This window comes from Electrona antarctica (genome assembly GCF_951216825.1).
Source record: "Electrona antarctica genome assembly, chromosome: 5".
Classification (NCBI taxonomy): domain Eukaryota; kingdom Metazoa; phylum Chordata; class Actinopteri; order Myctophiformes; family Myctophidae; genus Electrona; species Electrona antarctica.
Window position 1 is genome coordinate 24370441 of NC_136810.1, and position 22790 is coordinate 24393230.

The 22790-nt window shown below is 44.9% G+C and overlaps 1 protein-coding gene across 1 annotated transcript in view; it reads right to left on the reverse strand.

Moving 5' to 3' along the window:
* LOC306923907 (A disintegrin and metalloproteinase with thrombospondin motifs 20) overlaps nucleotides 1-8253 on the reverse strand; it is a gene marked incomplete at its 5' end in the record, with an annotated part of 154198 nt that extends 145945 nt beyond the window's left edge. The window contains 3 exons of the mRNA XM_079502253.1: nucleotides 1671-1848; nucleotides 7647-8065; nucleotides 8241-8253. Coding sequence (XP_079358379.1) covers nucleotides 1671-1848; nucleotides 7647-8065; nucleotides 8241-8253 — 610 coding nt within the window. The remainder of the gene's footprint in view (nucleotides 1-1670; nucleotides 1849-7646; nucleotides 8066-8240) is intronic.
* Nucleotides 8254-22790: the final 14537 nt, after the last annotated feature.

Here is a 22790-nt window from a genome sequence, read left to right on the forward strand (position 1 = left end):
CTGTTCAGCTGTGAGCAGTATTTGTAGAAAATGTGCTTCAGCATTTTGAAAGCGAAGTGCCATCCCAAAGTGTTTACTGCTAGCTAAGCAGCACTGTAGCAGTGAGCATATGCACCATGCACACTCCTTCCCGTAAAAAGACAAGGGGTGCCTCACGAGTGAGCGTAGGTCCCAGGCAGCGTTGGCCTTCAAAGGGCCCATTTATCGCTGCATCTGGAGAAGGGCCTATCTGATAAGACTGAGGAACCGCAGCCCAGGCCCAGGACACTTCACGGTCCCAAAACCCAGCCCTACTGGCTCTTTTAATCCTCCTGCTCATTGTGTACCTGCTGCCCTTTGATGCAGCCTGCAGGTGTCTCCTCCTATTGCACATCTGCACGCACGCACGCACGCACGCACGCACGCACGCACGCACGCACGCACGCACACATGCACACACACACACACACACACACACACACACACACACACACACACACACACACACACACACACACACACACACACACACACACACACACACAATTACGATTTCCAGAGGGGGGATTTGAGGTTTGCGTTTGAGGTCAAGAGATGAAAACTTCTGGATCAATCTCATCCGGGGGTTCAGGAGATATTAGAGGAGGACTGGATGTACTATATCAGTGGGACTTAGTGAGAGGAGACAGAAGGAGATCGCTAGCCAAGCTTCACCCTCATCACAAGTCTTTCAATAAGCGCCCTGGCCGCCCACAGTTCCTAAAGGAGAGCATATTTCAAAGAGCCTCAGAGAAGGGGGGGGGGGGGGGGGGGGGGGGGTCACGGAGACCCTCCAGATTCTCTCCCTCTGTTTACCACACACAGACTGGGGGGGGTTGAAAGAGGGAAGCATATTAAGGAGGTATTGGCCCGGTCCATCAGGTCACTCCAACTACTTTAAACCTTAGCGACACACAATGGCCACCGTCTGGGCGACAATGGCCCGCGTTCAGACAACAAGCAAATCAAGCGCACCGCACATAAAAGATTTATTGCACCAGTCAACAAAGGCCGCCCACAAAGCTCCGCTGCGAGCGCTGTTATAAGGGCTTGCGTCGCCAGTGAACTCTGCTGGGTCAACTCGCTTTCTCTCTCGAGGGCCTCTCCACTACCCAACGATAAAAATTCAAATGAACCGGGGTGGGGTGGGAGTGGGGGTGTCTGGATGTGGGGCCTTCGAGCAACCTCCCAAGCAGAAAAGCTCTCTAGTTATTTTTCTTCCAGAACTGCAAACGAGGAAGAAAAAAGTAATTATTTCTCTGCTCTGTGGTTCTTGTCACGGTCCTGGGGTGTGAACACTTTCGCTTACATCATGTGTGCAAAAGCACAGAGCGAAGCTGGAACGTGTTTCTGCTTTAATTAGGCAGAGGATTGTTTCAATAGCAGCCCTTAATCAAGACTCAAATCTTCTCACTCAACCCGCCAGACAAAGATCGTGACTGAGTATAATTTGCGCTTTTATGGCCTTTTTTTCTATCTTTTTTTCTTTCTTTTTTTTTACTGCCACGGCTCATAGACCGAAGCCAGGTCAACAGGAGGTAAGTGTGTGGGGAGAAACTCAGTCAGACAGACAAAGAAACAGACAGTCAGACAGACAAGACAGACAGACAGCGGTTGTGGGTAGTGTAGTTAGACAGTCTGCTGTCTGTTACCTGAGGCAGCACATGGCTCTGCGGTGGCATGGCTGGTGGCGGCATGGCTGTTCCTCTTCCGCTCATGTCTGTAGACGAGATGAGGTTTGTTCGGCTCTTCGTCGTACTCCTCCTCCCCCTCGCCGCTCATCAGAGGCTCCATGAAGTACTCCCCGTGTTGTGTGGTGAAGGTCCCGATCTGAAACGAGAGCAAGGTGGGAGGCGGGGTGGGGTTGTCATGAGCGAAGGCCAAGCATGTGCTTGCTTGCTTGCACGTGCAAAAAAAAAAGCAAGCAACAACGTCCGACGTGCGGATTATGGCATAGTTTTCATATAAGTAGTGGTTTGTTGTCTCGCTCTGCGATCGCACCGCATTGTAGCCCTGGGCAGTACTGTTGTGTTCACATTAGTTCCGTGCGTCTGAGTAACTTCACCTTTTCTGACAGGTGCACACTGAAAGAACGTGCTGACTCAGAAAGGTCATAAAATACAGAAAGGTCATAAAATATCAATAGAAATGTCAGTGTCAATCAACATGAATGCTTAACCCGCTGGGATCAAGTAGAGAACGGAACCTGACAAGAATATTATTATTATTAAGTATCATCTTCATTTACTATAAAACAATTTGAATACCACAAGCCCACTGTAGGCTTTCTCATGTTAGCGTGCTAGTTGATTGTCCTAAGGCACTTTCTGTTCACAAAGCCAGACTGTAAATGTGAAATGTATGCTCTGTCATAAGACAGTGTCGCACACCTAAGCTAGCCGTGTTGTGGATCGGCTATCTGCAGTGCACGACACCGTCATACTACACAGGGCTTAAGGTGTGACAGAAAGTCATCTGAAGGGAGGAGTGACATCATTGTACTGTCAAAGGAATGATAATATTGATGTGGCCGCTGAGTTCCTCGCAAAGCTGCTTAGCCCGCTCAGCCGTGAGGCGCATGAGTGGTGTTTGTATGGTCATTTCATGCGCACACTTTAACAGGATATTGGGGACACTGGAATGTTATCTTTGGACGCAGCTCGATCTCCACAGCCATCTTCGCGAGTGATGAACGTTTGACAATGGAAAACACACAGATCGGATGTGGCCTTTTCCTCTGCCTCACATTCAAACGGGGCAGGATTAAAGTGCACAGTCCTCATTATACATTATACACAAAGTGCTATAGGCTTCAATTATCTGTGTTCAGTGCTGTACTGTAAAGACTTGACACAGGGTAGATCCTGAAAGCCTCTGCCCTGCACACTGTGTCCACTTTAGGGTTGGGAGGGATCCTTTCAATAACGACTCCCTCTTAACGGTCCGATTCCTTAACAGTTCCCTTTGACGATTCCTATAGGGGGTTCCAAGTGGACCCTTACAGATCTGTCATGGGTCCATTTGGTTCCATTTTGTACACACTCAGAGTTATGGTGGCCCTTGAAATGTAAACGCATGAGAACCACTGGTATTGTAATTGTATAGCAGACGTGAACTTTATGAAGTCCACATACCAGCTCTGACGGTGTGATAAACCGGTTCCCGAAAATGCTTTCAAATGTGATGGAACCAATTCCAGGTTCCTCAATGTTGGATCCGGTTCCCCCGGGCTCCGGATCCCAACCCTAACTGTGTCCACTCACTTCACTCCTGCTCCTATCACTGCAGGCTTGGCAAGTTGTTGCTGCTGCTACTCGGCCATGGACCAGAGTATTAATGGAGTCAAGTTACAACGTGGCACTCTGAGATGGGGGGGTATGTGCTGCCGGGACCATTTGTGTGCACAGCCATGAGCAAATATATTGTGTGTGCCCCCCCCCCCCCCCCCCCCCCCCCCCCACCCCCCCAACAGGCAACCAGATGAGCACTAGATGTTAGTCCCGGGCTGTATGCTAAAAACACTCCCTGTTTGGGTGTCCCAGCTCCTCGCACTCAGGTGTTTGACTGTCATGTCACAGACTAAACACACTTTCACACTTGGCGGGATTGAAATCGAGTGCCCGCCTTACGTTGATGTGGTATTCAGTGAGAGTGTCACAGAGACCTCGGGTACATACAGGGACATTTATGTATGACATGTATTTAACCACTTTCAACATGGTGTCACTGGTGTCACTCATTTTGGGCGTGTCATTGTAGGCGAGATTTTTCCCACACAAACAATTCAAAATATTTCTTTTTTTTTTATCCTTTTTTTTAAAACAAAATAAATTATCCGATCTACAAGCTCACCACAACTCATGTTTTGATGATTTGTGAGCTATAGATTAGTTGCGTGTGACACTGTCATACGCAAACAATAAAAAGGTTAAGTGGTTAATATTAAACTGCATGTCATTCCCAATTTGTGCTTCACTGATTCTAACAAAATATTACTATAGGCCAATAGATGTGTTATGAATATAGATATACAATTTTATTGCACAGCTTGAATACAATCAAGGAATTCTGCCTCTGTTGATGTTGCTACAGAAGCATAATGTATGCTAGTACACATTGTATGCTAATAAAACAAATTTTAAAACAATATTCTGTATCAAATGTTTGACTCTGTTCATAAGTAACTGTGTAATACTGTAAGTGAGATATTGAAAAGCCTATAACATCACATTAATAAGAGTGCTTGCTTCAATAAGAATGTGTACACGAAATCAGAATCAATTTAATGATCCGTCCAAAATACAAATATGCTGCATGCAATCCAATAACACAATTGCCGGGGCGAATTTGCATTGCTGCAACCAAAATATAACACGAATATCCGACAGTCTAGGTCTAGGACATTGAAACAGCAAATTGCATGTGACATTCTTTTTATTATTGCTTATAGTTATAATTATCATGCACTACTAGTCCACACACACATTTTCACCCACCATCCGTCCGGGCTATGGGACCGAGACAATGACTACAGAACCCATAGTCTGCTGAGACCACAACTGCGACTGATGGCTGCTAGCCCATGGAAAAAAATGATAATAAACAGTTTAAATTAGGGAAGAGTGAAGAATCTGGTTTCTCGCTCCCTGCATATGCCAAAGGTCAGTACCCATGTGCAAGTTCATTTAATAATAGTAAATAAAACTGGAAGTGACCTTAATCTGTCTTTTTCCACATGTGGCAAAACATAACTTTGTAAAACTAGCATCATTGACATGAAATGAATAATGGCAGTGCACATGCAAGTGAACTTGCTTGTAACTAAATGTGTGAGCATCCATCCAGTTGTACTACTGTTCTAAAGAGATGAGATCATTCATAGAATACCACTGCTCGGCGTGCTCGCCCGCAATGTTTATGTGTGTATCTGTCTGATGAATTACTATCTATAAACAAACACCTGGTTTACGGTCTTCTCTTTCTAGAGTTTCCATGAGGTGTTCTTACAGGGCCTGAGAAACACAACTTACACAAGTGCTCTGTTTAGTCAATCGAGGGGCCACAGTTCCAGGGTTTCCCAACACTATAGGCCACTAGCAGAGCTGGTCAAAGTCTGCACAGACACAGAGGCTGCTGTTCAGCAGTGGGTGCTGAATATAGAGAGATGTACTACTGATATAATTGTCTCTTTCCTGATACCGATACTGATTCCGATACCCGTGTCGATGAAATTAAAAAGTTTGAGCCTAAATTGAACCACTAATCTACTAAATTTAGGAATTAAAAAATAATCTAATCCATTAATAACATTTGTGCAGCTACAATAGTGCAGCTACAAGTTAGTAAAATAATAATTAGTACAGTAACAGTATACATTACAAGTGTATAAACCAATCACCAACCAATCAACTGAAGCATTCAAAATACAAAACAACTGATTACTGATAAATTACGTGGTAATGGCATATAGACTGACATACCTGCCGATACCGATACCAGCATTCTACGTAGTATCGTCATCTTTTCTGATACTGGTATTGGTATCGGAACAACTCTAGTGCTGAACTAGATCTTACGATGGGGGAGAGATTCTCATTCTGACTGAGCGAGGTCAATGTCATGCCATGGATGGAATGTCTGTTGGCACACAGCTATTGTGTCAAAGCCCACAAAGACACTGTGGTGTCCAGCGGCTTGTCGAGTCATCTGCTGTGACGTACAGACAGTACAGGGGCTGCAGTCAATCTCTCTGAAGCTAAACACAGCATAAAGGTGTCACGGGTCTGATCTTTACACAGATGTACATCACTTGGCACCGGTCACCGGACTGAAAGAATAAGGCCCCTTTTTCCTCGACACATACAGCCGACACGTCATGCACTTCAATTATGTGAGGGGACTGAGAAAGAGAGGGTCCTACGCAAACCACCAGTTCCCACGGTGTAAGTCACAGAGCACTTCCTTCGCGATCGTCACACTGCTGGCAGCAGTTGTCTCACCGACCACAGCATTTCCCAGTCCTCTTTTCTGTCCAACACAGCTCTGTGAAAAAGGCACAAAGCCCTGCAAGCCACCACCATGTCACCCCCCTCCAAACCCAACCCTGACACCCTGGGGGGACTGCTTTGAGCAACAACGCCGGACGAAGGAGAACCTGCATTCTCCAGAATGACCCCTTTGTTTTAGGACTTAATCATTCTTTAATGATCTCATCCAAGCAAAATGCGCCCGGCCATTGAGCCCCAGTGATCAGAGAGACAGAGACGGACGCATTTATGACCCGATAGCCTCTGGTGCTGTCTCCATTGTCCTGTCATTCTCAATGAGTGGCGATGCGGATAACCAATGGCGATGGCTTGAAAAAGGATACAAATGTGCTTGGATAAGAGTCATACATCAAAGTTCAGCAGAGGGGTAATTATGGGGCTTTATTACTCAGACAACTCCAATTGGCATAAATTAGATCTTGGATGCACGCATGAACACGAAAGAAATGTGATCTTTGGGAGTTATGATAAGCCTCAACAAGAGCACAATTACTGTGGGTATAATCGTGGAAGTGCCAGTGAAGACACGCGGCCAAAACAGTACAGCTGATACGCTTCCCTGCAGCAAATGCTATCCTTGTACCGTGCACAGTGTGCACATATCTAAAATAAGGGTTATGTCACTGTCACTGATAGGGGATGTTGTAGTGTGACTATGACACAGAGGGTAAACTCAGAGCTTCTCTCTCTCTCTCTCTCTCTCTCTTTCTCTCTCTCTCTCTCTAGCCAAAGACCCCCCCACTAGAATCCACACCAGAATCCGGCTGGCGCGACTGAGGTCAACCCCCTGCCCCTGAACCAGTAACCTTATCTGACCCATGAAGTCATCGCCTTCAAAACGTAGCTGATTCTCTTGAAATGGAGTGAGAGATCTAAACGGCTCGGACACTCATGGCTGTCACAATCTGCATGCTCTAACTAACAGAGGTGTAAAGATCCTTTGCAGTCACTTTTCCTAATACAATCCTATAAGCTCACAGACACCGTCAATGCAACATATAGGTATAAAAACTCTTTCTTTATCCATCTATCAGCATCTTATAGGACATTTGCTCATGCTAGCACTGTTGGAGAATTACTCTTTGTGTTGTTTTTATTTTATATTTCCATTCCATTCCATATTTTAAGTTATGCATGATTGACAGACCCACACTGTCAAATGCAGTTGGCTTGACATAGCAGATGGCAACACTCCGACTTGGCGAGTGAAAAGTGCTTGACAGTAAGTTAATAACACGCGCATGACAGCAAATCATTTGGCAGACATTTGAGTCCCTAAACATATATTTTGCAAATCATATGACAGGTTGTCGCATGGCATGGGTCCTAGACCAGTGCAATATAGCACCCCACAGGCAGCGGGATGCTCTTGCTCTCAGTGTGGTCAATATGTGGCATGTCCTGCAACACTTGCTCTTGTTACACCACCAGTACTCTTCACATACTGGGGGGGGGGGCATGCATGAAGATGAAGCAAGGAGACTTCTTGTCAGCAGTGCCTGATAAATGTATATCTAAGTTTAGAGGAAGATGGGGGGTATGCATGTGTCTGTGTGTGTGTTGGGGGGGGGGGATACTCACAAGGCCGGTGCACAAACTGAAGACGGCAGGGAATTCGCTCTTGGCGTTGACGTGTCCACGGAAAAAGCAGTGGCGCATACCGCTGATGCCGCCGGAGTCCTGGAAGTCCTGCTGGAAGTGGTGGTGGGCGCCCGCCGTGTCGTTGCTGCTGCCGCTGCCAGGCTTCTCCTCCGCTGCTCCCAAGTGTGTCACTGAGTAGGAGGGGGCGATGAAGCCGGAGTCCGCCGTCAGGTTGAGGTGGAAGCGCTCCCCGAACGCGTCGATCCTGTAGTGAGCCCGCAGACCCCTGGAGGAGAGGTCGTCATTTAAACTCCGCCGTCTTCTCTTGTAGTGCAACTTGTGGGGGAACGATTCCCCGAATTCATTCATACGGAGCGGGGTGATGATTTCATAGGATGACAACTGCTTGATGAAACTTTCTAAAAAAAAAAGAAAAGAAAAAGTAAAATGAATATTAAAGTGACATAAAAAGGAAAATAAATGTACAACTCTTGACAGAAAGTAACGGTACGGTTAATTCACGCGCCCAATGATTGCAAGTTTTTACCCCAACACGCAATGGTACAAAACAGTCTGACAGGCATAGCCACAAACTCGCATCATTCATTCTCAACCCCGGGATACACCGTTTCAACATGAGCATGTACACGGGTGATATCCCCCATAATAAAATGGAAAAACAAAAAGAGTACCTTGTTTCGGATGCAATCTGTATTCCAACGTGTTTCGGACAAGTGCTGACAGGTGACATGTTAGTCCAACCAGCCAGATTGCAAACTGCATGATTTCCCTGCGCGAAGCAAACCAGTATAAGGCTCTCCTCTCCAGGCAGCAGTGCACCCTCTCCTCTCCTCTTCTCAGGCGGATCCCCCTCTTCTTCTCCCCGGCTTGTCAGCAGCAACAGGTCGTGGTGGTGGGTTCTGCGGAGGCTCTCTGCAGCAGCACGACTCTTGCAAAGTGCACTGGCCTCATCGCATAATTGAAAAAATTGCATCCAGTGTCCTCTGGTGTAAACAACGCGCTATTTACGATGACATTCCTCACCACCAACACAGAAAACTGCTGTCTAATGTAAAGCGGTTCTATACGGAAAGGAGGGCTCTCTCTCCCCTCAGCCATCCATAGAACAGCCCTTCTTGCACCCTAAGCACTCACACACACTCACTCAGAAGCAACGCCCCCGTCAGGCCGCGGGAGCCAATGGTGAGAGCGCGCAACGACCACCACACTTTCGGGGCAGGCATAAACTGGCCTTTCTCTTCCCCAAATGAGTAAGGCTGGGACCGAGGCTAATAAACTGGAGGATGTTCCCATGAAAATAAGCGATTAGCCAGCATTAATATTTCCCGAACATCTTCACCTTTCTGGCTAAATGTTCTTGGTTTACCCAATAATAACAATAACAATAATACTAATAATAACAATAACAATAACAACAATAATATTATTAATAATAATATTCATAATAATTAATACTAATAATATTATCGTCTAGTAATAAAAAAAACGATGTAGGCTATGTGGCCAACAACAAAGAAACAAACTGCAATAGAATGAAATAAACAAAGCCACATTATGATCATCATATTTATATGCAACGTGGTTAAAAGTGACTAAACCTAACTTCACGGAGGTGATGAAAGAGGCATTGTCAAGTGATTAAAGAAACAAACAGCCCATTGAGACATTCTGCGTACAGAGTCACTAGTGGACTATTAAGCGTAAAGTGGTCTTTTCTGGCCATGGTGTGGTCAGCTTCTCGTTAATCATCTGGACACCTAAAGTCTTACACATGATGGACGTTTCAAAGAACTCTCGTTTTTCATCTCCTCCAGCCACAAAATGTCACCGCATTGTGCGTGATTAGATATGGTGGGCTCACCGGAAACGCTCTTGGATCTGGGAAGCGCAAGACTCCAACTTGGCCAAATTGGCAATCATGTATTTTAAAAAGCGCACATTCACTCTGATGTTGGCTTTAGGTTAAAAGGCAACTTTCTAAAATAACATAAGATAAATTACAAATACATGGAAAACTATGTAATTAGTAATTAGTAGTTTATTTTAATGCTCCTTTATGGATCACTCACTCATTACTTCCATCTGCTTGACTGCTTCAATACATTCAACCATGTCATGTCAACCAATCATGAAGGTTTAGGCTACATCTGTCCAAGTGAGAAATGTTGCAAGATGTCTGAACTGCATCTATACAATAAAATAAAGCAATAATGTCATATCTGGGGCATCTACAGGCCCTCTCCAATCTGGTGTGTCATCCAATAACTTTATTGACTTTAGGCCACCAGGGATAAAATGTATCAATGTAAGAGTCACTTCCAGTAACTAACATCATCCATTCCACTTGTTTAACTTAAAAAGTTAAATAATTCAATAATAGAAAAAGGCGGATGCACACCGGTCCTCAATAGGTTGGTGACAGGTGCGTAGGGCTTATATTAAAAAGGGTATCTTTGCAAAACAAAGAAGAGCGAGGGCCCACACACTGACAGAAGCCAAAAATGTTGCTCTTTCATTAAGTTGACGTTTCTCGGTTTCTGTCAGTGTTGTCTGTCCTGGGCCTGTGGCTCAGCGGTCCAGGCACCTTGCCTGGTTGGGCCAGCTTTAACAGCGTGTCGCGGGTTCGGGTCCCGATCCCAAAGAACTTTGCTGTGTGTCCTCCCCCATCTCTCTCCCCTTTCCTGTCTATACTTACTGTCACCTGTCAAATAAAGGCAAAAAGCCCCCAAAAATATCTTAAAAAAAATGATTGTCTGTCCTAATCTTGCAAACCACTAGACCTCACCAATCAGTGCCCTTTCTTGTGCACACTGCCAGTATAGGCAAAGAAAGTACTTTTCACTTTTTTCTGTGTGCATTTTTTTGCTCAGTGCAAAGTGGGAAGTCATTCGGATCAGCAGTTGTCTGTAATCTATGCACCATGTCCTGTCTGTCTGTCTGTCTGTCTGTCTGTACGTGTGTAATCCACATAACTCGAGAACCGTTCACCCCACAGACTTCAAATTTGACACACGCGTTCCACACCCCTGCAGGGGGTGCAGTGCCTGGTGTCGAGTCGGTCAGACCCACAGTTGTCCAGAACCGCCCCAAAAAGGCCTCTGCCCAGGCTCTGTACAGGGCCCCTGCCCAATGTGCCCATGGTCCATACATGGAGCTGGCCTGTTCTGACATCACACAACTCCATATTTGGGCATGCCTGACACAGAACCCCATAAACTGGCCTGTTCTGACATCACAACACTCCATATTTGGGAATGCCTGACATTGAACTCCATAAATAGGAAAAAAGGGACACAGAGAGACACATACAGAAAACCTGCATTTCTTACTTACTGCCCTTTATGCCGACTGGCATGTAGGGCAGCAACAAAGGATCTCCACTTCAGTCTGTTCTGGGCCAGCATCTTTATAGATCCCCATGGTGTTATGCAGGTTCTTCAACTCTCCCGCCACTGTCCTACATCTATCCATAAATGTCCTAAATCTCCATATATGGGCATAAAAGGGACTCTGCATTCTGGGTTGTCCAGAACCAGCACACAATTATTAGCCAATTGATCACACCTGATCACCCCCCTACCGGGCACTGTTCCAGTATCTATAAAAATTCACAAATCTCTGTATTTGATGACTCTGTCTTATATGCCCATATATGGACATCCCTGACTTAATCAATATGATGTAGTACTGATGACATAGACAGGCCTCCAAATACTGTGATAATGGGTGCTGCACTAAGCAGAATGTGTTCACTCATAATCCCAGATCCACCCACCCTCCATATTTGGGCATCAACATAAAGCCATTATTTCACCTTTGTTAGACCATGTCTTTTTTTTTTACTATCTTTTCCCCCTTTATACCAAATCTAAGTTAGTGGTATAATGATGCGGGAGGGTGTTCTCCTCTGATTCACATTGAGTCACCAGCTGTTTCTTTTCACCTGACACTGAGGAGTCAAAGGACCCCAATGGAAACACGCCATATAGTGCTTTCTTGGATGTTTAGTCCTATTAGCAGACTGTATACCTTGTATTGAACTGTAACTTTCCTTTGCTTGTCTTTGATTGATTAAGTATTTAATCAATTGATTAAGTATTTAATCAATCAATCTCGTCAGTAGAGAGTAATGCATGCAAAGAAAAATGCTATAATACCTAGTTCTTCTCCCTGCTGTAGTAGGAGTTGTTAGTACAGCCCAGTTATCATTATTTTAAGGCTTTTTCACACGGTTAGCAACACCAACAGTTGTGTTCTAGCTTGGATCGGTGGGGATCCACTGCTTATGTGAACTAGAGCGGTGCCTGTTGGGCACTGGCCTACTTGAAACGATGCAAGTTGGAAATGCATGCCCCACCCAGTTATTACTTGTTACTTGCGCGAGCAGTGCGTGCGCAAGTACGCTGAAATTACCTACCTAGGTTCCATCCTGAAGGCAAATGTTTCCGGTGATAAAATGGCCACCAACGTAATCAAAAAAGTCAACCAAAGGATATACAGGATCTCCTCACTGGTCGACAAAACACCTTGAAGACCCTAACAGGAGCTCTAGTACAAGGTTTCTTCGGCTATGCATGCACCTCCTGGTACCACAGCACCTCAAAGGCCCTTAAAACAAGGCTCCAGACATCCCAAAACAAACTGGTCAGGCTACTACTTGGCCTCACTCCCCGAACACACCTCACCCCTGCCCATTTTGACAGGCTGTGGCTTAGGGTTGACGACAGACTATAGCATCTTGCAATGAGTCTGGTTCACAAGATTTGCTACACCACCAAGATACACCCATGTACCTGTCTAAATACTTCCTTAATGTCAACGAAGTCCACACCCACAACACTAGAGGGAGTTCAACAAACCATGTGCAACCCAGATTCGGCACAAACAAGGGACTAAATTCATTTCGCTCCTATGCCACAAAAATGTGGAACGCCCTACCAACAGTCAAGATATGCGAATCTCTTGACTCCTTATATAAGTGTATAATTGTGATGTCAGAACAGGCCAGCTCCATATAGGGAGCTTGGGCAGGGGCCCTGTCCAGAGCCCGGGCAGAGGCCTTTTGTGGCGGTTCTGGACAATCGTGGATCCGACGGACTCGACACCATGCAGGCACAGCACTCCATGTCGGGGTGTGGAACGCGTGTGTCGAATCTGAAGTCGGTGGGGTGAACCGGTTCTCGAGTTATGTGGATTACAGATGTACACGTACAGAGACATGGTGCATTTATAGGTAGATGAATGCATTTCTACATTTCAAAACACATTTCAACTGCGGCTGGGTGTGTGCAAGAGATGAGCATGAACGTGACAATTTCCCATGTGAAAGTTAGAAAGTGACGATGAATCACAGTTAATTTGTTGGGATTATATGAACAATATTGGCCTTCTTGCCACAGCAACAGATCATTATGTCTGACAATGTGAAATGTGTTCGGGTCACCCACTGGTTATACACAGGGAGCAATTAAGGATACGGCCGGGTTTACAGTATTTAATTTCTACGTGAAAATCAAGATAAATTCTTGCATCTTGGCCAGGACGCAACAACAACTACAGGGGTCTTGGCTCCAGAATGTGCAACATGCCAAACAGGTGCCAAAGTAACCTGAACCACTCATCCCCTAATTAGCTTTCATCACCTACGGCACATTATGAAGCTCTGACAGAGGATTAACAACAGCTCTGGACAGACTGCCTGCACATTATTATTACAGCTATACCTGCATATTCATTAATTCTCCACAGATGCTATATATTATGTCCCCAACCTTTTTAATTTGCCTCCTTGCCAGATGTGAAGGTGTGAGAGCACACAAGGGTTATAGACTTTAACCCATTCAGGCCTGACGTCAACATTTTAAAAAAAAAGTTTTCTAAATCATGACAATTTTCGGAACGATTTGAGGCACATTTTAACGATTTTTCAAAAATAGCAGACCTACAAGTTCATAGCGCGCCACTCGGTGGCGCGCTATGAGCTTGTAGATCTGCTATTTTTCAATAGCTAAATTATAACAATGTTTAAAACACCAAAAGGGGTTCCCGCCCCAAAATGGGTTAATGGTTAATGTGGTTAAACGCTAACGTGACATGGATGCGTTCCAGGTCTCAATGGATTAAACAGCATAACCTGGCCGGGTGTCTCTATTTAGTGCAAATTAAAAAATATATATTCAAAATAATTGAAATGTCTTTTAAATAAATGTTTAATAGTGAAAATAGCAGATCTACAGTCTCACAATGCATCATGATGTGACGACATTTAGCCTATAACAGGGTTTCTTAGTATAGGTGCCATGGCAAGGAAAAAAGGAAGACAGAGACAAGAACAGCAATAAATAATCACTATAATGATACTGTAGTGTTCTCATGCAGTGTAGGTTCCCAAACTTCTTCATGTCAAGGACCCCCAAATTGACACTAATTAGCCTGCGGACCCCCATTTGAAAAGCTATGACAGGGACCCCCTATAAGAGAAGATTTTTACGGCTCTATAGCAGTGATTCTCAATCCGTTTAATTTCAAGGACCCCCAGTTTGACATGCATTCGTCTACGGACCCCCATTTAATGGTATTTCTCTCTCTGGGACCCCCAATTTATATTGTAAAATCAATGTTGTTAATTTAACTCTTCCATTTGGTTCCATTTGCACGCTCTCAGAGTTACAGACGCATAAGGGTCCATTTGGTTGCAAACTATCATTTAGCTGGGGACCCCCTGGAACTCCCTCAAGGACCCCTGGGGGTCCCCGGACCCCACTTTGGGAACCACTGGTGTAGGGAACTGTCACTAAACACCAAGTTAAACCACAGACAATAGACCATATGCACACAGTGCATGGCCATCTTGCCCTTAAGTTAATGGCAGGGTGGCAACTAGCCGCAATTTGCAATTCAACCTCTGTCAAGTCCCGCCCGTGGTTGTGCTCCTCTTCACACCCATTGGTTGCCGTTTCGTGGTTGGACAAAAATCCTCTCTCTCCATCCACTACCATTGAAATAACATGTTTTTCAGTTGCTTCATATTGATATTCTGTGCACTCAATTCTTATTTTAAACTTGGTGTCAGTAAAAAGGAACATCACAGGTGCAGCATCATGGTGACTGGGCATATCATGTTTGTTTTTAGTTTTTTCCAAAAAATATGTTTTGGCAAATTCAATATAAACAAGGCGGAACCAGGGCGGAACAAAGGCAGAAAGAGCCTGCTGGTCAGTCAGGGACCAATCAGAAGGCTGACAAAGGGTGAATTGACAGCCCATACATCCAAACAGAAAAGTCCTATCTGTATTAAACAACGTCAAACACACCAACGTTGCAGCTGTACTAAAAGCTTGAGTTATCCTCTTTCAATCTGCAAAGTTTTCATTTAATAAAAATCCACCGTAGACATATACATATATATTTATGTTAAGAAATTCAGTGCAGGTGATTATTTATGGAGTATGGAAGGACCACCACATTGATCCGTATTAAGCCGAGGACGCTATCTGAATAGAATGTACAGTATATATAAGAATAACGCATTCTCTCATTGCAAGGATAACATCTAGCCGCCGGTATACAATAACAGTGACCATTAAACCGGTTCTCATTTTGCTGGAACCCCCTCAAGGACCCCTGGGGGTTCCCCCAAACCCCGCTTTGAGAACCACTGCTTTAATGTGCTTTCCTAACAGTTTTCTATGACCTCAACATCAAACGTTTTCTTTCTTGGAATCGTGGAATTTAGAGCCCCCAAAAAAACCATGTATCACCACCACTGGGGCCAATGACGCCAACTAGACAAAACGCAGCAGGAAGTCATGCCGTTGCTCGCCCCTAATTGTCCACATACTGAGCTCATAGGTTCCCAGATCAGATGACAATGACATTAACAAAAGTGACTTCTTGGAGGCCTATGGGTACCACATGTTAACACGTGTGTAGTCTCACGTCAGGGACATTCTTGATCCTCGTCCTCGCTGTCTGCCCCTGGCCCAGGGTTGACCCTATAGGGTCAGGGGAAATGTGGTAGAGGTTAAGGTCAGACTGGTGAACCATGTGTGTGGGGTAATACTGGTCAGAAAACATTCTCTTGCTCTTTTTCTCCAGCACTGTTGAATTATTAATAGACAAGATCAAGAATGTTTGAGTGTTTGTAAACAAACTGCAGGTGGGTGTGAACTTATATATCTCGCTACAGACACAGAGGGTTTGCTCCTCCTGACCTATGGTCAACATGGCTCAGGAACCTGTGGTTCCAAGGCTAATTACTTTCAACTCACACATTGGTTTAAGATCTACATAAAAAATCATTCAAAACTGGGCCACCCACCAAATATAGTAAATACAAAACAATGAGAAACGATGACTACTGTCACAAAATTACGGCTGGCATGAAAAAAGACTATTACTAATACTTTAAAGCATTTGCTTGAAAAAAAGTAGTAGTTTTGGGTTTGGCATCATTTGCAATTTTAAAATTATTGACTAGCACATTTTCCTGTATCTAGTTTTCCAAACTAGATACAGTACTTTGTTTGATGACTAGTGAAAATAGCTGATCTAAAAGCTCTAAAAAAGATTGAATTTGGAATTTATATGACTTTATTATTATTTTTATTATACTTTATTATTATGATTATGTTATTATTATTACCCTTATTCTTTTATTGAAATAGTTTTTGTCTATAATGTCTGACAGGGACATTAGGGAGGCCGTCAGGGTTAATGTGGGCAGTACGAGCCGCATAATGACACATTTGAATGATGTTGGCTCATCACTCACATGTTCCCCTCAGGCAGCACTCCACTGTGGTTTACCACACATTAAAACACACCGAACGCCCGGGGGTATTTGTAACCATTAAATCAGTGTGCCCAGCGATTTGCAGCTACGGAGCCTTTTTGAAGGTGTACAAGGCGCCATCTTGGATGTAGCTGGTGAAGTAGCTAGATGTAGCCAAAACACCCCCTAGACGATCGGGAAGTATGATTACTTCTAACGCGACAAGCAACAGGACCGCGATGGGCCGTCAAAAACGTAATCTTTGGTTAGAATTGGACGGATTGATTTAGATCAAGAGTTATTCACGTTTTAAGATTTTCGATCTCACCCACTAAAATGGAGGGGGACCACTTTGGATGACGTCCCAACCGGAAATGACATTGTTGCCCAACAGGCACTCCCAGCCTGTGGAGCGGTGCTCTCTTAGAGGTGCGCTTGGTTATGATATCAATAAAGTTCTGTCCTGTGATTAATCTTCGTCCTGAGCGTCGAGTGTTACTATTTGATCCTTTTATGCCGCTCAGGGTGTAATAGACGTCACAAGCAAGGAGTCACCGCTGTGACGGACTGAGCTGCTGACCACAACACAGCTAACACACTTTTTCCTTGATTTTCTTTCCTTTTTTTTCCCTTTCACAATTTCAGGAGATGATATTCACACCAAACTGCTGCTATGTTTAACTACTTAAACCACTTATGTATATGGTTTAGCAGAGTTCCTATAGGGCTCTACGCCAATTAAGTGTCTTCAGTTTTTTCACTCTACATTAAATATCTTTGCAGAAGATGCATTCTAAGGTTCTTCTTCTTCTTTTCCCTTGTACGTTTCTTATTTCATCTTCTCGTCTTGGTTGGTCATTAACAGTCTGACCACTCCGACGGGCATTAGTCCGACAATACCGTCGCTCCAGACATGCACGGCCGGTTACAACTACTAACCCATGGTGGGTTAAATCTAACCCGTGGCTCCCGACATGCGTGGCAGGTTAAATCTAACCCGTGGCTTCCTGTGAGGTTAGGTTTAGGGTTGGGTTTTGGGTATAGGTGTCGGACTCATGACTGTAGGACTGTTAGTACGCCGGACCAAACATCCCATGAACCCGCTCGGGGGAGACATTAAACCCTTGAGAGTGGATATCATCAAGTCATGATCAATCAAGAAGAGAGATTTCCAGCCACAGTGTTGTTAAAAGATCACAAAAAAAGTATCAAATCAATGTCGAATGTGGACTAAATTCTTGACTTATGCGTCTATAGCAGAGATGATTCGACTCACTCAGAAAAGCTGACGCGAGAAGCATCCCTCAATCATCCGACTGCGCTCTGGAACAAAAGACAGCAATGGGAGCCATTCCCCTGGCATGTATGTCAGGTGATTTATCACCCAGAGGGCCCCGTCTCGGCCCCCCATTCCCTCATCCCCCCTCCCTCCCTCCTGAGCAGAGCTCGGCGGCCTTGAGAGCTCAAACAGCTCGGCAAACTCCTCTCCCTCGCATGGTTCAGTGGGTTTGAACTGGCCCAGTCATAACAGTGATCTATACCTTCTGATGTACGTCAGGGCCTAACCTCCTTTGCAGTGTTGCAACCTGCGTTTTGTCTTTGACGATTGACCTGCATTTGCACGTATATGATTTCTTTTTACAGAGAATGCAGCGTGGCTGCAAACTGAGAGAGAGAGAGCCTACATTGTGTATAGTGTAGATGTACAGTAGATCAACCTCTTTCATATCGAGTACCCCATTGATTTGATGTCTATTTTATAATGCTATCATATTTACAGACCGACTCCATTTGGTTTCTAATTATCAGTCATTTAGCTGCGGGACTACCTGGAACCTCCTCAATGACCCCCCTGGGGGTTCCCAGACCCTACGTTGGGAACCAGTGGCATAGATTATATGACAATGAATGTACAGTACAGTACCACAAGGGAGCCCTTTTTTCCGTCATGGTACGGCGCGCTAAATGAGTGGCGCATACTTTGAATTCCTCATGTTCTTCATTAATTCTTGCCAATTAATACGCTTGGCGAGTTTAAATCGTATGGAGGTAAATGAGAAAGGGCAGCAGAGTGTGTGGACCGCGATAGAGGGTTATACCGGGAGATGGGAGTTACCATAAGCCCACATACATAAGCCCCGGCCGCTTACCCCAACCCAACCCACCCCTCACCTCCCACCTCGTCATCTCTCACACTCCACCAACACAGGCCCCCACCCTCTCCACCTCTGACCATTCAGGTGCTCCTCATGGTGCACTGATCAAGGGGCTCGGCCACCTGAGACCTGTGTTGGCTTGCACCGCAGATTAAGGCCGTCCTGAGGTAGCAGCACCCAACCTCACCCCACCGCTCTCGCTCTCTCTCTCTCTCTCTCTCTCTCTCTCTCTCTCTCTCCCTCTGCCTCCGGAACAAGCCTCCATAAGCCTCCAGATCCCAAGTGCCCTTGAAAGGCAGTGGTCTGTGAATTTCCTCTTTCCTGCTCAGATTGAGCGCAGTATTGTCTACCATGTGGCAGAGACAGCTTTCACTGTCAACACTCTCTCTCTCTCTCTCTCTCTCTCTCTCTCTCTCTCTCTCTCTCTATCTCTCTCTCTCTCTCTCTCTCTCTCTCTCAATCCCCCCCTTATCTCACCACATTATCCCAACGATGACTCATCATATTATGGTAAAATAAATGTGGAAATGGCAAACAAACAGATCCACCGTGGCTATAAGGACACTAAGCACAATAAAAAGGCTTATTTTGCAAGCGTTGTATTGAAAACAGTGATGTTCTCATGGCCCTCGCTGCTTCCATTGATCTGCATCTTGTGATTTATTTTGGAATCCTCCGGGCCTGACAGGGCCTGTCTTTTAGGCTACACCCAACAATGTTTTGAATGATCCATAGAGAAGGCTAAAGATGGCTAGGGGACTCACACTATTGAAATCAAATCAACTGTGCTCATAGGTTCTTACTGGTCATTGGAATGATTATTTCTATTTTTGTTTCACAAGTTAATATACTGGGTCTGATTTTGATGGTGTTAACAGTATACTTTTTTAGACTACTATAATTCTATTTAGAAAAGCCTCTGGTGGACAGGTAGCACTTGTGCTACAATAAAATACACTTTAAACAATGCATCTGGTTCATCCAATGTGATTGTGTTGTCCATGTCAAATAAATAAACATGAAGCTTAAATTATGCTGCATCGCATGACAGTGTCGCTTGGTGGCAAGAACTGATATTCAAGAGACTTTTACCCTTCTTAGGAAGTGTACGGTGCACTGTAGAAACTGCAACTTGTTCAAGTCAAGGACCACTAAATTTATGTGTATTTCGTAAGAAGTCGGGTTGTTGTGATGCATCTAGTGTGTTGGTGGAGTGCCCATGCAGTGCCTGTCACTAATCACTGTCAACCTTTACCGCTGGCTAGCAGATTGCGAACGGGAGAGCCGAGTGCATAAGCCTCTCTCTGCCAGTACATAGCCTGTCTAACAGCAAGCCCAGACCCTGGCTGAACTACAAGGGACTCGGAGGAGTTTTGGCCCCCGACATGCGGCACGCAGGCCCACCAGTGTGTGGATATGCGCCTTGGTGCCCACAAACCAGATGTGTGGAGGATGAGTTCTGGGACAAAGCCATCATGGTGCTTGGCGGTGACCTGAATGGACATGTGGGGAGGGAGTCAGGTGGCTTCAATGGAGTCCATGGTGGATATGGGTATGACATGCGGAACGTGGAGGGAGAGAGGATTCTGGAGTTTGGAGATGCACTGGAGCTGGTGATGTGCAAAACGCTTCTCAAGAAGGACGAAGCCAAACTAGTAACATACGTACAGTTCTGGCGGCTGCAAGAGCACAATAGATTACCTCATGGTCAAAAAGGAGGACCGTGTCCTGGTCAGGAATGTCAAGGCAATTCCTGGAGAAGAGTGTGCACACTCTTCTCCAGGAATTGCCTTGAGATTGCCTTGACACTCGCAGAGTTAGGTCTCCAGTGTGCTGAGACACATGTGTCTCAGCACACTGGAGACCTAACTCTGCGAGTTAAGAAGGTGGGGCGAAAAAGCATCTGCCCAAGTTGAAGGTGTGGAAGCTACAGAAGGCAAAGAGTCAAAAGGAGTTTAGGGAGAAGATTGAACAAAGAGCTGAGGAAGTGGAGGAAGCGATGGAGTCAGGCAATGTGGGTGTCAAGTGGCAGGCAATGAAGAAGGCCCTGCTCAAAGTAACAGAGGAGGTCCCAGAGGAGGTCCCACCTGCGAATACGGCCAGCTGAGCCAGGGTCACCGTGGAGAAACCGAACCCATAACATAAAACTATAGGACAGCGATGGCCTACTTGGGGCCATGCATGTCAGGAACGATGCAAGTCATGGGACGTCAGGAAGGCCAAGAAAGATGCAAGTCGTTCCATTTATATCGGTCATTATACGCTTTCCGAGTTATACAGAGATTAGGTAAATTATAATATACATTAATGATACAAATTTCAAATGTAACACATGTGAACATATTTTTGTGGAGGTACAAAGTTAGCCCACTGTCAGTGTGCAAAATAACTTTAGCACTGATTGGTCCAGTGGTTTACGTGATCACGCACGCACACACGCACGCACGCAAGTTCAACGAGAGGCACTGTGGAGAAATCGAACCCCGGTCTCCACGTTGGTGGGCAGGAATTGTATCCCTACGCTACCCGAACGATGACCCATGAAGATCAGTTGTTGTCGGAAAGTGACAAGATCGTACAGAGTGTACTTACATTAATCTTAAATCTTAATAAAGGTACTGGATCTTCATTATAAAGTACCATTACATCATAAGCAATAACTTGTTGTTGGTAACCAAACAACCTAACTTGTGCAACGTTCCAATCTTTCATCTGTGTCCATAATATGTCACCTCTCTGAGCCAAGTTTGGAACAATGTCTTCAGACCATCCTGGCTTTCCTTTCTTGCCTTTAAAATGACTGAAAAGGGAAAATAATTTGCCATGGTTTTGTAGAGCCTGAGCCACATAATGTAAAGACACTAAGACAGTCACAGAATTCAAGTCTTTATGCATTTGATGAGGATCCAGGAACAACCGAAACGACAGCCCTATATTATATGTAGTATGACAAATACTGTACAAGTTCTGAAGCTCACAACGCATCACAATGTGACATATTTGTGAAATGTTAAATATTTGAAAATGATCAAAAAGTGTCAGCCTAAATAGGGAGGCCAGGGACCAGGGTTAACACTGAGGATTTGATGTTGTACTGTCCTCTCTCTCCTTTTGCCATTCTACTACACCTTTTGTAATCTCGGCCCTGCTTTGGTCCATATGTGTGTCCTTTCTGTCAATAAGAAATTACCAATTAAAGGAAGGCTGTCGTCTGTAAATATGCACGTTTACAGACCCCCATATGTCTTCTCCAGGCTGTGATTTCTCTGCTGATCCCCTCTAGGGCCACACACCTACTTAGCTCTGTTTTCCATACCAGCACTGTATACATTTCCTCCACTAATGGGGAACATAGGGAAATGTGTATGCGTGTGTGTGTGTGTGTGTGTGTGTGTGTGTGTGTGTGTGTGTGTGTGTGTGTGTGTGTGTGTGTGTGTGTGTGTGTGTGTGTGTGTGTGTGTGTGTGTGTGGGGGGGGGGTGAGGGGGACATGGAAGGAGATGGGAAGAGAGGAGAAAGGCATGGCCTTTCAGACAAAAACTATCCCCAAAAGAATGATTTTGCATCTTGTCAGCCCCAATGAGGTGTTTCACAGGGAGGGCATAACAATTTACAATTTAGGGCATTTAGCTGACGCTCTTAAGAGAGTGATTTACAGCAAGCAAGGACAACACAAGGTAATATCATTAGTTTAACAGTAGAATATCCAAAGAAAATCAAGAATCTGTATATTGAGACTATACACTATAGGATACCAGGTCAATAATGACCTGGCATCTGTCTAGGTCATTATTGCTATCTAAATAAAAAAATGTAGCCTTTGCATAAGTCTGCAAGGTCGTCAAGGCTAGGGCAAGTGATACAGCAAGTGCTATGGGCTAAGGTGGAGTCAAAAGAGGTAAGTCTTCAGACTACAGTGGAAGATTGGGAGTGAGTCTGCAGTCAGTTCTAATTGCAATGGGGAGTTCATTCCATAGTTTGGGAGCCAGAAGGGGGAAGAGTCTGGGACGTGTTGTGGAGCGTTGTCCCGGATGTTTTAGCAAAAGGTTTTGCCAGCTTCCCTGTGTTAGCTTGTCTGAGTGAGCTGAAGGGGTTGTAGGGTTGGATCAGGCTTTGAAGATATGGGGGGCCCTATTTATGTCAGTGCTAAACCCCTTATCCCTAAACTTCTTTGCCTTTTTTTACTATTTTGAAA